The 18,290-nt window shown below is 27.4% G+C and overlaps 1 protein-coding gene across 1 annotated transcript in view; it reads right to left on the bottom strand.

Annotated features, from left to right (window-relative positions):
- Positions 1-5,551: 5,551 nt before the first annotated feature.
- The window catches only part of LOC100198819 (ceramide synthase 1), a 25,404-nt gene continuing 12,665 nt past the window's right edge, over positions 5,552-18,290 (bottom strand). Inside the window, exons 2-6 of the mRNA XM_065793586.1 lie at positions 17,898-18,057; positions 9,482-9,662; positions 9,231-9,386; positions 7,639-7,922; positions 5,552-7,060 (exon numbers count right to left, since the gene is read on the bottom strand). Coding sequence (XP_065649658.1) covers positions 7,017-7,060; positions 7,639-7,922; positions 9,231-9,386; positions 9,482-9,662; positions 17,898-18,057 — 825 coding nt within the window. The 3' untranslated portion in view covers positions 5,552-7,016. The remainder of the gene's footprint in view (positions 7,061-7,638; positions 7,923-9,230; positions 9,387-9,481; positions 9,663-17,897; positions 18,058-18,290) is intronic.

Raw genomic sequence — 18,290 nt, 5'->3', positions numbered from 1 at the left:
TAAAGTTGATTTATTAAAAATCAGCTGCGGATACGCGCGGTTTCCAAAATTATAGATAAAAAAAGTGTAAAAAGTCATAAAACAGAAAACCGTTTTTTATCTGGGTTTCAGACTATATCTGTTTATAACAATGGTTTTGCGTAAGTTATTTTGTCAATTTTTTTATCGAGAATTAATTTTGATGGACATGCATTCTATTATTGGTATTATTATTGGTTGTTGTAGATGAAATAAAAAGACAAATATACTCTTAACGGCCATCTATAATTAACAAACCTTGTAAAAGGATACTTGTAAAACATGAATTTACAATGATAGATAGAAAAGTGACTCAGGTATTAACGGATACGCCTTCTGCGTCTACATGTACAATATGTGGAGCTACTCCACGTTAAATGAACGATTTGACTTAAGTGCCTGCAAGGCCTGAAAATGAAAGTTCGTATCAATACGGACTTTCCACATTACATGCCTGGATTCGCTGTATGGAAATGATATTACATATTTCCTACAATTAGTCTTTCCAAACATGGTCAGCTAAAAGTGAAGAAAAAAAATGACAAAAGAAAAAAAAGAAGACCTAGGTACAGAAACGTTTTTGTGAGTAGCTAAGGTTAATCGTCGACAAATCGAAAAAAGTAAGTTGTAATACCAATGATGGTAATACTGCTGGGAGATTTTTTCACAATGCAAACTGCTCTTCTGAATCACTGGAGTAAATAAAAATTTGATTAAGCAACTTTACATAATTCTACAAGCTCTCTCCTCAAGTGTTATGATAAATGCTGAAAGTTTTGGGACATATGTTACAGAAACTGCCTACATTTACGTGAGTAATTATACTTGGTACTATATGCCGTTTTCAGTACACAAAACTTTACTTCACGGAGAAAATATCATAAAACATTACAGTACTGCCTATTGGTCAACTTTCAGAAGATGCGCAAGAATCCCGTATTAAAGATTATAAAAAACTTCGCCTTCATCATGCCAGGAAATGTTCTAGATGAGCAACAAATAAGGACGTATTTTATACTCTTCCGTACACTTCCAATCCCTACATTAGAAAACCGTACAGCAAAAATGTCCAAGAACTTGATGAAGATACTTTGCAGCTTTTAAAAGTCGACATATTTTATTGATAAAAACTGTATAAAAATTATTAACAAACTATTCTAAATATTTCTATAATAAGGATTTTATAAACTCTTGAAAATGTTCATGTAAAATGTAAATGTTGAATATTGAAAATATTGAAAATTTTCATGTAAATGTAAAAGTATATGCAAATTACTTAATTACACGCAACAATTAAAAAATCAAACTAATAAAGCAGTTAAGCCTAATATAAGGAAAATGTTTCTTAAAAAGTTTAAAAAGTACGTTTTTGTTTTAAGTCCAGAGTTTAGCCGAAAGCTCGTATAAATGTTTTTTATATATAAATAAATTTAATATGAATATATTTTCCAATTAAACAAGTATTTTATGTACTTTTTGCTGTTTCGAATACTTTCAAAGGTTTTTCATATAATTAAAAAGAACATGTTTAGCTAAAAATTAAATGAGAAATGAAAGTTTCGAATTTTTTTGATTTTTATTTACAAATTTTATATTAAAATTTTTTTTTATAAAATATATTTCTTTAGAAGCGTCATATACATTTTACATTTGTGCAAAATGTCAACACTTAATTTTTAGAAACAAAAAAGTTATTGATTTTTGATCCAAAACAGACCTTTATTTTCCACTCTGCGTTGCTTTGATTTTTTTCTTTAAGTCACGGTTTCTGATTGATTGATTTTTTTTTTTCTTTTATCTAAAGAATACATGCCCAAACTAAAACCTTTAATCGATGTATGTGCGCTCCACCGTGTCTACCCCTAAATCAGTCGATGTATGTACACTCACTGCGCACATTCCTTATCAGTCGATGTATGTACACTCATTGCGTCTATCCCTAAATCAGTCGATTTATGTACACTCACTGCGTCTTTCCCTATATTAGTCGATGTATGTAAATAATAAAAAATCAATGTAACTTTCAATATAGGGGAAAGCGGGGCAAGATGGCAAACGTTTTGAAAGCCCTAAGTTATTGCAAAACTATCAGTCATGAAGCAGTAATGCCTAGTCAGTATGTTCATTTTATCATAATGATTCATTGCCTGCATGAATTTTTAGTTTTAAAGTAGAAAAACTTGAAATAAAAATTAAAATAAAAAGTTCATAAATATGTCATCTGGTCACGTAACCGGGGCAAGATGACTTATTATGCAATTTCTGACTCCAGCTTTATAAAAATTTAAATATTACCAACTAATCTAACTGAAGAAACATTAAATAAACACACAAAAAAAATATTCTTAAAAAAGTTACACTCAAAGGACACCATTCGTTATGAATAACCGAAGGCAAAGTATTTTTTTTGAAGCGGAAAAAGTAAACTTATGCGTATAAAATTGCATTATTAGTATTTAAAAAAAACATTTGACTTTTAAAATACAAAGTGTAACTATAGTTTCGTTTTCACCAATTTTTAAGTTTTTTTGTTGAGTTGCTATATGAAAAGCCATCTTACCCCATTCGCCATCTTGCCCCGCTTTCCCCTACAGCAATAATAATAACTTTCAATAAAAAATAGTTAAAAAACATTTAAAAACAGTTTTCTTAGTGATGGACTCGATCCGGATGGCCGTGGAAGATGATCCAATGAGATACCACAATACTACACGCATGATGTTGAGTTGCAATTCTTTTTAAATTTGTACAAATAAAACTTTCAACATCAACCAATAATATTTGCACAGTGAATCGTTTCATACAACCTAGCTGGACAAAAGTATTCCATTGTTCTAGCCATGAAAGGTTGAAATAAATAATATAATATATTGAAATAAATAGGTTGAAATAAATAATATAATATATTGAAATAAATAATAAATTTTATATTTAGTTATCATAAAACTCGTCGAAATCTCCTACAATTCTTAATTCGTGCTTCTTGAATTATTCTGAGAGCTGGTCAATTGAAAGAATACAAGACTTTATAACTTCCGTGCTATGTGTTAAAATTTTATGCACTGTAACAGGCATGTAATACCACGAATATAAATGTAAATAAAAAATACTTGTTTCAGAACAAACTTAAGCACAATCAATGTCACGGCCAAAAGATAGCGTTCTTAATAAAACACTAAATTTTTTAATTAATTCGACGTCAAATGCTGTAATCATTTGTATTGCCATAATGAGGTTTCGGTCTACCCACAATAAGTCCCATTTGTTTTCTAAACTTTTGCCTAACCTCTTCCGAACGTTCTCTGATTCAACATTTATCCTCATTGCCTCTAATTTGCCACTTTTTAATGTCGAAACGGTAGCTAATGTGTAGCAAGCATTCAAAAGTACGTATCGAAGCATGCAAGATAGACAGACTAAAATTGTAATTTTCTTTTGTATCAACCATACCTTTTAATTGACCATTCATCATTTTTGGAGTAGCACCACAAATATAACGTTTTTGTCTAGAGCGCGTATCGGTTAAAGCATTGCACACTTTTTCGTCTGTCATTGTAAGTAATAGATTGTGTTTCACAAAAAATTTAAATTCGCCAACAGTACACAGCGTTGGAAGAAGTTCAGATATTTCTTTCAAAACTTTGTAAGCTTCTATTACAGTAAATTTCTGTGTTTCTTTTGAAAATATAAATTTAATTGGTCAATAAAGTGTTGAAGATGGCCGAGGATTTTGCCAAATAATAGTATTAGAGTCATCACTCAATCTCAATGGGACAAACGTAAATACAAACAAAAACTCATCATTAGCATGGAAGTTCTCAAACCTTTGTTTATAGGTACTGTGTCCAGAACTTCCGTCACATCCCCATTTGCTCATTAATGTAAGCGACAAATTAGAGGATGGATTTTTGGGAAATTGTCTTAGGGTTTTAATTAAACGCTCAGTTGTTTTAATTAATATGGCTTGAAGTTTAATTTCAGCTCTTGTTTTTGAGATAGAAATAAATTCTTCTGAAGAGTAACACAACCTTTTCGATTTACATAAATTATAGTAAGACGGAAACACTTCATGCCCTGCTTTCATTGACCACTTTCTTGTTTGTTTATAAGAGTGACTAGTACACTTGGAATCTACATAATAAGCAAGTGCCTCATCGCTACTCAACTGCCTGCTACCACAAATAACATCAGCAGATTTTCTTCGCGCTAAGGCTTCTGTACATTTTCTAATAGAAGCAGCTACGTTTCTTTAATCCGACAAACGATGTGCTATTTCAGCAGCTGTTGTTAATTCATTGGCACTTCGCGATTGCAATAAGTCTTCAACTCTACGTCTTTTGGTTTTTAAAGATGAGTCTTTAAAGTTTTTCTTTGGCCGACTTCCTTCAGATGTTGTGGAAGCACATGATTGATGAAAATTTATTTTAAATTCTAAATTATTACCCTCTAAACAACATTTATTTATATTTAAAAAATAATCCATATTTCTATTGGCTGCATTCCACTTTTGCGCAAATTTAGCAGATTGGCTTGCTATTTTTAACTGTATTTTTTTTCGAATCACTAGTAACATCTTCTGTAGTATAGTCTTTCAAAATAAAGTCACCCAAAAGAGAATTTCGTTGTTCCTTTGTATGTTTTTGCCATTCTTCAAATAATTCCAATTTTGTAATGGAATACACTCGGTCTGAAAAAATTTTTTAAAAAAAACGGGCAGACGCGGGCAGCCAAATTTTTATTTTTAGACGCCTTATTTTTGTGGTTATAATACATAAAAAAATCAGCCTGGATATATTTGAATAAAATTAGTTACACGCTTTGAAAATTAAAAACGAAAAAGAAATTGCAATTTTAACATAGTTTTTTTAAATGTACAGAATATCATTTATGCCAATTATTTAAATAAGTTTTCGATAAAATACAAAGTACATGCCCTCTAATTAATATTTCGAATTTTTCTCTAGGGAGTATTCAGAAATATCATGGGAATATCTACTAATTGATTTCTTGAATTGAATTTAGTCCAGCTAGACTCTACGAGTCGATCCACTATGCAACGGTACTGTTGCGCTAGCCACAGCGTTATAATTTATTCTGCATTCAACTATGAAGCACTTTTTTTATGTACTATAAGACTTTCGAATAATCAAATGCAAAATTTTTTAACATTATTTGAAAATCGGCTCATATTCCATTGACTTTATTAATGATTCCTTTAATAATTCTCACAAATAAAAAACAACGCTAAAATTTATTATAAAATACTATTATTAAGCAAAAAACATACAGGCATCGGAGAACAATTGAACGCAACTTCGTATAAGCATTGTTGCATCATTTTAATACAGCTATTTATAAGACATTTAAGACATTTTAATGCAGCTATTTATTAGTATTAGTTTTACTGTAATGTATTGTTACCTATTTATAATAGTTTGATTTTTATTTAAAATATTTTACTCAGGACTTTCGAAGCACATTCTGTAGCAATTAAAATAAATATTTCTATAAATACTTCTATATAAAATTTCTATTTTTTAAATATGATATCTTTATTTCAATTATAAATCAACCGTATTTATTATAAACACTCGATACAAAAATACAAATTCTAAAAGAAGAAATGTGACTCTTACGTATGAAATTTAGGAAGCCACATCTTTCTACTCTTAGAAAGAAAATTTTTTATAACAAAACAAGATCATTAAAATTACAAAGACTAAACACAGTTTTTGCCTGTATTTATTTTCCAAAAGAAACTTTGTAATACTATTTCTTTAAAAACTTCATTTTAAATAACAAAAAATGCATTTCTCAAATTTAAGCGAAAAAAACTCCTTTCAAAAATAAAATCCTTTAAAAACTTAAACAATAAGAATCAAAACGATATAATCTATAAGTCAACGTAAGTCAACAATCTGAACATAATAAAAATTAAAAATGACTGAAAAGTCGTAAATATACAGAATAATCCAAAAAGTTAAAAATAGGAAAAAAAAATAAAGATTTCTAACAAACAGCAAAATAAAGCATCTTATTGAACCGAACTCGATAAAACGTGAAAAAATAGTATTTCAAATTTCTTTAATTAAAAAACTCAAATTCTTCGAAACAGTTGAGCTTTATCTCAATAAATACATTTTAGAAACCAAGAAAATTATATTTATCTTATTAGACGAGAAGCCTTCTGAGACTGAAAGACCCGCCGTCAGAAATAACAGAAGGACTCCTTAAATAATCTATTAAATCGTCATTATTATTTTTTCATCGATACTTATTGAGATAAAGACCAACAATTCTAAGAAAATTCACAATATCATTATTGACACAAATCCCTTTATGCGTAGATATAACTTAACGTTTTATTGGCAACGCATATTGAGAGAACCAGCCCCCATAGTGCCTACCTATATTGTAAGTTAAGTTACATCCAATGCATACAGAGAACTGTGTCAAGACAGCTCGATGAATACTGAGCTGAATATTTATACAAATATATGAATATTTATACAAATGTGAAACAATGTTCATGTTTACTTAAATACATAAATTTAATATAATAGACAAGACAACAAACAATTATGAAGTACATATGGAGATTACATGTGTTACATACATGTAAAGTACAAACAAATGGTTTTAATATACATTAAAATTGAAAAACACGATAGCACCTCTCCAAAACAGAAAAATATTTTCAAATATATCATATAAAAAATAAAATAGAGAATTCCAAATGCTTTTTTATCTTTTTGTTTGAGTTCAAGAAAAATATAAATTGTCATAAAAATCCAACAAAAATTAATCCAGATATACAAAAACAGAAGATTTATCGCCAAAACCAGCATGGCTGATAAAAACCTCATGTTTCATAAACATTTTTTTACTTTAATTTACTTTGCTAAAAAAGAAAAATTTTTCTCAAAACTAAAACAAAGAAATAAAATTTGGAATAAACTTTACACAATGAATAAAAAGATGTTGTAAGGCTTTAAAGATCACGAACTTCTGTTGCGCGTGCCATGACCGTTTTTTAGATGATCTAAAATATACGCAAATTAAAACTTTTTTATGCAGTTTAAATGTTATACTTTAAAAATAATCTTAAAGTACTTTGATGGTCAAACTAATGATTGCCAATGGTTGCCAGACATGAAAATTAATGTATAAATAGGATACACAACATTAACTCGTTAAAGAACATTTGAACTGTAGAAACAGTTAAAAACATTTTGTAAGGCAGTTCATAAATAAAAAATTTTGTAATTTGTAAAACGATTTTCTAATAAACCTTAGGGGTTGTCCATAAATTACGTCACGCTCTTGGGGAGAAGGGGAGGGGTTAGTGGTTTTGTGACGACTCGTTTGGGACTCGTTTGGGATACTAAGGAGTTACGATGTTGTGACAAGTTACAATTCTGTGGCGTAATTTATGGAAAACCCCTTTTTTGAATAAAAAAGGGTTAATAAAAACAGTTTTTTGAATAAGAAATTTCATAAAGAACTTTTTATGGTTAAAATCTATTTTTTGAATTTTTAAAGACAAGTACAACTTGCAAGTAAGTCAACCATGAGAGTAATTACCAAAACATTTTCTTTTCCTATAAATTTTTATCTTACCTTTAACAAATTTCATTCCATTATTCAAATTTTTTTTGGAGTCAAGTTGAGGTTTACATGTATTGTCATATTCTCTTGTATCGTCTAACTCTTTCAATTTTCCAGTAGCAATCCGATATGCAAGTCCCATTATCATATTAAACCACCAGAGATTCAAAGCATAAAGCAAAATCAACATGGCATTAAAAGGTATGTAGAACTTGTTATGTGATATAGTATTTACAGAAATGTAAGCAGTAGAAAATAACACAATTTGAGGATAGAGATACAATCGAAAATAAATCCTGAAATATAAATAACCATATATTGCAGGTGATGAAATTTTTTTAATTATACCTTAACATATATCTACAGTTCCTAAAGTTGTTTCTATCATACCTAAAAATTTTTCTACTGTACCTAAATATATTTCTACTGTATCTAAAAATATTTTTACTGTAGCTAAAGATATTTTTTCCATACCTAAAAAAAATTGCTACTGTACTTAAATATATTCCTATTGTATCTAAAATTATTTCTGTAGCTAAAAATATTGCTAATATCTTTACCTAAATATATTCTTGCTGTATCTAAAAATATTTCTATTGAACCTAAAAAATTGGCTTAAAAGTAATAAACACTTTAATAAAAAATTTATCTAAAAAAATTTTTTTAATTCTATAACTGATCTTTATTAATATATGCACACAACTAATGTCTATAACCTCTTGCCAATCCTTATACAAAGAACAAATGCCATTGATGTAGAGCTCTTTAGATTGTGAATTTTTATTTTGAATTTTTCATTGCACAAGCTGTTGCTTAGTGATCTGAAGAAATAATAATCTGTTGGAGTTTGGGCTGATAGGGAAAATGAGACAACAATTCTCAGCTAAACTCTAAATTTTCCTACTTCAGTTTGGAAATGCGAGAGCAGACATTAACATGGAGGATGTAAACTTTGTGTCTTGAGCATTTTTTAAAAGACTTAGTGTTGAGCTGAGCATAACATGTTGCTGCCATAATTGTGGTATTTGGTCGAAACTATTCCCAGTACATAATAATGTGCATGCTCCACTAAACCAAAAACAACAACTTTTTGGTATGCAGGTTGATATTTGGAATTGGTTTTGGTGGTTGTTCCAACCCTAGCCACTGGAACACCCTTGTGTGGTTTACATAGAGTATTTACTTCTCAACTCTAATAATGACTTGGTCTAACCAGTAAAGGTGCAGCACAAAGACAAGAGATTTGTGCAGGTGTCCACTTGCTGACCTAGAATTCAGTTTGTGTAGTATCCAAACACCAAGTTTGAAGATCCTAATTTGTACAAGTGGTATTCTATAGCACCATGAATGCATCCAAGTTCAGCACCTAGTTAATATAGAAATTGCAATGCAGAAATTTTAGTTGAACTAATAAGCCATTTCACACCATATATATGCTAAAACCACGAATACTTTTCAAAGCTTCTAAAACTTTCCAGGAATTTTAAGAAAAATTGCTCATAACTTTTTCATCGACCCAATAAAAAAAATGTTTAATGCACCTTAAAATAATTTACTGTTCTTAAAGAAAAAATATGTAACCAAAATAGAAATATACAACATACCATACTAAAATAAAAAAAACAAATCCAAAATTATTAATTGCTTCAAATATACGATTTTTTTTCTTCTTATTTATACAAACACCAAGTTTTGTTGCTTCAAGGATAACATCAGATGGATCATGTAGATACAAAACAATTAAGCCTATGCAGTGGTATCTATATGACACAAAAAAAAAAATTTTTTTTAATACATTGTTTAATAACAATTCAAAAAGCACTTTCCTTTGAAATGAAAGAATAAAACTATTTACCTCACTGAGTATGAAAAAAGTATAAGTGTCAGAGCGAGAATATGATGATAAAGCATTGCAATAGAATCTTTCTTCCAAACATCCATAAACACAGTTGCAAAACTTGAATGTATGTAATAACCACTTTGTATCAAATAAAGATATTTTATAGGTTCTGGAATTTCCATTTCCTGATAAAATCCTAAAATGTGAAACAAAATCATATTTATATAATAATTACTTTAATTAAAAAGCATTCTAAATATATACTAAAATAGTGTTTAAAAAGTTTTGGCCAACTACTTTTTAACAGTTTTTCAAGAAAAAGTTATGATGCTTGAACAATGCTGACGACTGTTTCTCAGACATGGCTACATACTGAAAACATTTCAGTGTAACCTTAGTCATAAGAAATAGATAGTTCGGTCACTCAGGCTGTAATATTGTAATTTTTTTTAATATTCGCTTTATATATATATTCGCTTTTTAATATTTTAATGTTAAAAACACTTAAAAACAATCATGCGGTCAGGAACAGAGTGCACAAAATGTTAAAACGCATTAAGATATTAATGCTTCATTTGATGTAAAATTGTTTCTTTGTAAACTGGTATTCTTTTTGAAGACAAAAATTTAATTAAAAATGTAGAATCCTTAGGGTTTAAGTTGTTTAGTGAAACAGTAAAAAAATACATTTTCTTGTGCAATTTGCGCTAAGAAATGCAAATCTCAATGAGGCTTTGCAAGGCATACAAAATTAAATCATTGCAATATTTCTTTGAATTTAAGAATAAAAAATACTGAACCATCTTTAAATCTTCTCGAAAAAAGCATAGCTATCTTAGTCAATGACAAATTTATATGCCCTGATATGCACACAGATGAATTATTAATTAACCTTGTTATGCTTCTAGATAATTCACAACAAACTCTATGTCTACTAGACACAACAGCTAGCTTGTTTACTAGACACAACAGCTAGCTATGTCTACTAGACACAACAGCTAGCTAATGGCAACGCAGGTAAGTTTTCTTTAACAATCGACTAGAAAATTATCTAAATTTCTTGGCAATGAATTATGCAATCATGTTTTAGCATTTTATACGAACTAAATTTACAATAGCTCTTTTATAAATTAAATTGATTTATTATCGATTGAAATTTCAATAGAGATAAAAAGTATTAACTTTTAACTAAGTGGTTACATACTCAACACATTTTGTAGTAGAATTTGCAGCTTTTGGTTATGATAGCAAAAGATAATTAATTTTTGGAATATTTACAAAAAGTTTTAGAAATATTTACATAGTTTAATTTATATTTTGCCATAAAAATACTGGTTTAGTAAAAAAAATTGATTCACAATTAATAGCAAATGAAATTTTGTTTGAAATAGTTTAAAATTTGTAGTCTTAGCACAAATCGATTTTTTTTTTTTAAACATCTTCGCTTCCAACAAAGCTGCAAGCAACCACTTAAACTAATTAAAGTTGGAAGTTACTGGAAGAGAAAAGATGAAGATTGTAGAGCAAAATAATGATTGACGGACAACTTAAAGGATTGCAAATTATATGAATCAGGAAAGCAAGATGAAGGAAGTGAATTCCAAAGAACTGGTGTTCGAGGAAAAAAAATAGAAGAATAAGAGTTTTTGGAGCACTTAGGAACAGTCACAGAAAAAGGATGAGACTTAATTGAATGACGAGTAATACGAGAAAGAGAAAAGAAAAAGAGAAGCAACATTACGATGATGTGATAATGGTTGGAGGTTGGCTGCAAGAGCAGGACCAACTATGTTTACAATGCGTTTTTGCACCTTGTCTAAAAGAGAAAGCGCATCATTAGAAGAACTGCCCCAGATATGGCAACAGTATTCCAAACAAGGTCGGATTTGAGATTTATAGAGATAGAGAATAGAATCGGAAGTAAGAAAGTGTCGAGCTTGATAAAGAGATGCAACCTTAGCAGATGCTAATTTTGCAACTGATTGGATATGTGGTTTCCAAGAAAGATCGGAAGTAAGAGTTAATCCTAGAAGATGAAGAGTAGATGACTCATCGAACACATCACCTTTCATAAATATAGGAAGATCTAGATTATTGCGATAACGATTGGCTGAAAAAAATTGGGTTTTATCTGTATTAAAGTTCACCAGCCACTGGGAGCCCCATGCTGTAGCAAAAGTGAGATCCTTTTTAAGCTCAAATGCTCCCTCCAAGCAACCATAGAGTGTTGGTTTCATATCACAACAAGAATAAATGGTAGTATCAACATTTTATATCCAAAAGAATAACTACAAGTATCTATAAACTCAAGAAGAATAAAATAATAGTCAAAATTTCTCTGTTCAAAAATGAAAAAGATATTTATTGAATTTGAATGAATAGTTACACTAAAAATGATTATGTTCATAGCCACAAATTTCATAAAAGCATACTTGGAATAGTAACTTTTTCAATTATTTGTCATATAAAAATTAATTTTTAAAAATGTTGGTTCTTTTGTGTGTGTGAATAGTTGCTACTCAGGGGAGGGTAAAAGATTTAATTGCCTTTATTAATGACACTGTTAAAATGGTTAAAAAAGCAACTTTAAAATATGTTAGACCAGTAACTGTTCTTAAAATTATTAGTTAAGTACTTTTTTTGACCAAGTCCAAATTTTTTTCCTGGAGAATTAAATATAACTAAAGTTTTTATAACTATAAGTTTTAAAAAAGATTAAAAATTAACATTCTATTATTAGCCTATTATTAACTAGCAGCAGGTTTTATATAATGCCGCTTCTTTTATTTATGAATGACATCAAGGAAGGGCTAAATACAATTGCAAACAAAGTTTCGCTCTAACACTACGCAGTACTGGTGTAGTGGTAGAGCGCTTGCCTCATGAGCAAGAAGTTCTGAGTTCGATCCCTACCACGTCCCTGGTAGTACTGTGCTCAACTTGTTTCTCCATGCAGTGGCCTTGTTTGTCGAGGTTCATGTTTCGGAGTTATAGAGTTGAGAGAGGGTTATAACCATAAAAAAGTAGCCTCCTCTACTGTAGTAGCCTTCTTGGCCTTGTAGAGGGTTATAATTAAAAAGAAAAAAAGTTAATTACAACCTAATGGCCAATTTGTGACATTACCCTGTTTTGTAGACCAGGACTGAGTGTTTTTCTGATAGTAGCACACAGAAGATTTCGAGTTTTATATTGAGTTTCACTTCTCCTTGGTAAGTTGGCTTCATAATGGCAAAGAAGCATTAACTGCCCTTTAGAAGCATAGGCAGGATTTTTTTGATGATTCACATATTGTTTTTAAGGTATTGTCCAAACTCCAAACTTAAGTATGTTCATGCTTATGTCAAATAAAAATGTTTTGCAAAAAATTGCTGTGATTAAAACCTGGAAACAAAAATGCCTTAAAATGTTTTGCCATGAACACAAGGGCAACAAGTTGATAAATTTTTTTTTTAGGAAAATATGTTAAACTTAACAGGTTTTAAATTTTATTTGATAATCTTTTAGTATTTGAAAGTTATGATCATGTGAAGTTTACAACATTTATAAATTTTCCATAGTCAAAACTTTTGATCGATTCGTTATATTAAAAAACATTTTAAGATACACTATATAAAGAGAGGCAAGTAAAACTTTAAAAGTTTTCAATATGTGATCTTGAAATGTTACTCAAAGTCTTATTTGGGAACATTTTAATACTTAAATTAGATTACTTTTTCAATAAAATATTTTAATATCAATTAAAATGAATTCTACTGAAATTCTGTCAAAGACATAAATTATAAATGAAAAAGCTATTAAATACATGCTGTTAAGAAAAAACAAAGCAATACCAAGAGTAAATATTATTTAACTTGTTGTTCCCTCATATTATGATCTAAAAACAAGTTTTTCAAAGGTATATTATATTGTGTCTCAAATGAAGCGAAATAATATAAAAATTTTAAAAATAATCATCATTTTATAATAAAAACTATTACCTTAAATTTGACTGCCTTAAAAAACTTCTACAAAAAAATTTTATTTAAATTTTTTTTCTCAACATCTTTTATAAAATGATGATTATTTTTAAAATTTTTATATAATTTCGATTCTTTTGAGACCCAACATAGTATACTTTAAAAAAATATTTTTTAAAAAAATAATAGGGACCTGTCTTATTAAGGATTTTGAGGGACTATATATATATATATATATATATATATATATATATATATATATATATATATATATATAATATATATATATATATATATATATATATATATATATATATATGTTTTTATGTAAATAACCAATATTTAATGCCATTCAATGTTTTTAGATTTGTTGATTTTTGTGCACTCTCAATGCTTTTGCCTTAAGAACAAAGTAAAACATTTCAATGAGCATTCTTTATGACTGCAATCCTAAATAATCTGATTAAGGAAAATTCACCAATAGATGATTAAAAATAAAATATTTTTAAAATACTATGTATAGAATAAGAATTAAATTTTAATGCTTTAACAAAACTTTTAATTAAAGATAAATGTTTTGTATGTATGCTGTATATATTTAATAGTAGAAGCTACTAATATACACCAAATATTGTAAAAGCAAAACTGATATCAGCATACATTTCATAACAAAGAAGTTTAGTTTGAGTTATATATTTTAAATTCTACTATAGCAGGACTCACACTAACTGTTCAGTGAGATTTTAACTTCTAAATGCTATTTATAAATTTGTCAAATGTGATTTATTTAAGCAAGGCTCGAATTAAGTGATCGCGAATTGCAATATCCAGAAATATTTCTGGTCATTAAATTCTTAGTTTATTAAAAACTGTAAACACTGTTTTAATGAAACAGTCAATTTATCATATGCAAAAATTAATGAAAAAACAAAACAATAAAGTTACTACTGCAAATATAATGACAGTCAAAACTTACATATTTCTAATTATTGCTTTTTTAAACACCAGGTAAATATAAGAATTATAAATTTGAAAGAAAAAGTTAAAAGAAAAAAATAATTATTACTTAAGGTCTGAAAAATTTGCACGGTAATTTAAAAATCAACCAATAAAAAATTATGCTTAAGCTATTTGCGCACTTTATGAAACCAATTTTTGTTTAGGGGAAAAGTTTAAATTTGAAAGTTTGGATTATTTAAAAACTTAAATGTTTTAAATTAGAAATTAATTGGTAATAAAAATAACAATAAAAAAGATGGATTTTAAAATAAGTTATTAGAGCTTTTTTGTTTTGTTTTAAAAATACTATAAGAAGTTTAAATTAGTTTTCATTTTTTTAACTCCTCTGTCTTTAATTTTACATAACTGCAAAAGAGTTGCAAGCATTAAACTTATAAGAAAATATTGAATAAGATTTAAATAAGATAAAAAAAGTATTTTATGTCTAATTGAACGATTTCTTTTATTTAAAATATTTGATCACTGCAAAATTCCTATAGACTATTGTAATTAGCAGTTGTTTTTTAATAACTATATCCTACTTTATTGCGCTTTATTTTTCTAGTTTTATTTGATGATTTATAAAATTAATTAAAATAATAAAGTTTAAATCATAATCTTTAATAATAATAAAAATAATAGTAATAATATGGTTTTACAATAAGATTTCATCTCATAGTTCAAGTTCTATATAAATATTTTTTCTTGAATAACAGTTATTGAGTTAAGTGATCAAAACAGAGTTTTACGGTTTTTTAAAAGCTAAAAAATTAAAGACGAGAAGCATTTCCAGATATCGTAATACGTTATCACTTTATTCGAACTCTGTTAGGCCTAAAAAAACTATCAGATACATCAAAGCATTCTTTTTTAGCAATTATGGTGATGCAGATTTTTTTGGTTTAGTTAACGAAGATAGAAAACTTTTTCCAGTAAGCACTAAGTTGATATGATCCAGATTATCAAGAGTTCCCAGGAAGCGTGTGCAGTCACATGCCTTGTCCGTCTACATTTGAAACAAATTATTTAGATGCACTAACCACAGCAGTTTGCATCTTTTAACTTTTAAAAGGTTTCAATAACTCGCGGTAAAAAGCTAAACTTATTCACTGAAAAAAAACCAATACTAAAAAAAGGAAACAAAATTTTAACGAACTATCAAATTTTAATTAAATAAACTTGAAAATTTTAATAAATGAAAAAAGAAAATTGAAAAGAATAAATTTTTTTAATAAAATTTTATACAACTTATGTATTCTTTTTTTTAGGGTGGTTGTTTTTTTTAGCTACTGGTTTTGATACAAGTTGATGAAAAAAACATATTTTAACTTATTAGGATTTCACAAAAATTGAAAGTTTTGATATGTAATTTATTCATGATTTTTATCAGTTCGTATATTAAGAAACTAATTTGGTATATACACAAGAGACGCTAGAAACTATGAGAAACTTTTAAAATGTTTTTGCTATATTTGATGTTTTTTCTATTTGACATTTACTATACTATGTTTATTATATCATATCTGACGTTTTTTATATTATAAATGTTGAACCTGAAAAGCGTTTACAGTATTTCTAGCTGACCCCATGTTGAAGTTTTGCTTTGAATCATGTTTTCATGCTTCACACAAAAGTTACACCATATTTTTACAACAGATAAAAATTGATAAAAAAGATCAATAAAATAACAATGCACTAGCCCAAAAGCTTTTGGAGCATTGTAAATAACTTCCTCAGGAAGTAAACTATCAGGTTTAAATGCACATTTTGGAGAACCCATCAAAAGCGCAGACTATTTCAATGGGGCTAGTGAAAACAACAAATATTTTATATTTGAAAATTAGTATTTATGACCTTTTATTTTTTTTTTACATGAAAAACTTGTTAAAAAATAAAAAATTTCACAAATAAACGGCCATTAGTTTTCTCACTTTCCTCTGCATTGATAAAAACGCTTAAGTTTAGCAAAAACATTTGAAAAAGAAATTTAAAAATTTTCTAAATTTCTAGCCCAAGTAGTAAAGTATTTCCTTAATATATAGACTGAAAAAAGTCAAAAATAAATTGTATGTTAAAAAATGTTTTTGTTTTTGTTTATTCTTATCTGCTTTTTTCGTCAACTTGTATTAATTTTGTTGGGGGAAAATAACAAATGTCCTAATAAAAGAAACAAAAACAGTAAAATATTTATGACTATTTTTTTTTTGACAAAAACTTTTTTTAATTTTCAATTTATTTTTTAGTTTATTTTAGTAGATTTTCTGTTTCTTATAATATTAGTTTCCTTTCTTCAAGTATTTTTTATTCTCTGAAGTTTCATTTTTGCTTTACTTGGTCGCAAATTCTTTAAAAGCTTCTATATAAAAACGTGGTCAAGTTGTTTAAAAAAATTATTTGAAATGTGGATGAACAAGGCGTGTGACCACAGGCAGATCCTGGCAAGGCTTGGATTGTAGTACTTTTTTAAAGCTGTTTTAAAGTATCAATTTTGGAAGGTTATGGAAGAAGGTCACAGGAAGCAGACACTTTTTCTATTTAAATCTTTAAGCTTGAATCTTCAATATAATCTCTAGAAAAAATGGCTGAAAAAAATCTTCAATTTTTTTTTCTTCAGATTTTTCTTCAAGAACTAATAAAGCTATCGTTAGAAGCAGGAACTTTTTATATATAGAAACTCCCACAAGCCTGCAGAATAAAATGTAGCTAATTATCATAATCATTATATTTTCTCTATGAGCTTTTTTAACTAAACATCAAAAAAGCCCACAAAAATGCTAATCACTAATGTCGCCTGCCAAAATATATATTCAGTGCTCAAAGCTAGGCTAGATGCAGCAGTATGCCATTCCATCACCTTTTTATAAATTGTAAGCAAAACCAGCTGCCTTTATATAAATTTCTTTTTATAGCAATAATTAGGCAAGATAATATATATATATATATATATATATATATATATATATATATATATATATATATATATATATATATATATGTATATATATATATATGTATATATATAAACATATATAAATATATATAAACGTATATAAATATATATAAACATATATAAATATATATAAATATAAATAAATATATAAATTTATACAAACATATATAAATTTATACAAACATATATAAATATATGTAAACATATATAAACATATATAAATATATATAAACATTTATAAACATATACAAGTATATATAAACATATATAAATATATATAAGCATATATAAATATATATATATATATATATATATATATATATATATATATATATATATATATATATATATATATATATATATATATATATATATATATATATATATATATATATATATATATATATATATATATATATATATATATATATAAAGGGAGTGTTGCTACAGTGTGTGTACCAACTACATTATTACACTACAGTGTGTGTACCAACTACATTAACAAGATTATTTAAAATTAATTCACCTTCCCAATGTGAAGCCAATCTGTAACGAAGTTCTGGGTATTTGATGTTGACTAAGTAATACTCCCAAATAAAAAATACTGCATAATAGAACGACTTGCAGCAGCTTTCATAAAATTTTTTCTCCTCTTTTGGAAAAAGATCAAGGTATTTCCAAATTGGCTACATAAAAAAAAAAAAATACTTTTCAAAAAATTTAAAAAAACTTAAATGAAATAGAAACAAAATCAAAAATTTTTATCAAATAAATTTTTTTTTGGCATATTTATCCTTTCATAGAAATCTTTTAGGCAAATCTTATATGTAAAAGTAAACTTTTATTCAATAACAAATATTAAAAACTAAGTTTCAAATAAACTTACACAAAAATCTTTTCAAAAAAAGTTTTCTATGCC

The sequence above is a fragment of the Hydra vulgaris genome, chromosome 03 (genome assembly GCF_038396675.1).
Source record: "Hydra vulgaris chromosome 03, alternate assembly HydraT2T_AEP".
NCBI lineage: Eukaryota > Metazoa > Cnidaria > Hydrozoa > Anthoathecata > Hydridae > Hydra > Hydra vulgaris.
The sequence above is the reverse complement of the archived record's forward strand: the minus strand, read 5'-3'. Positions and strand labels throughout refer to the sequence as shown.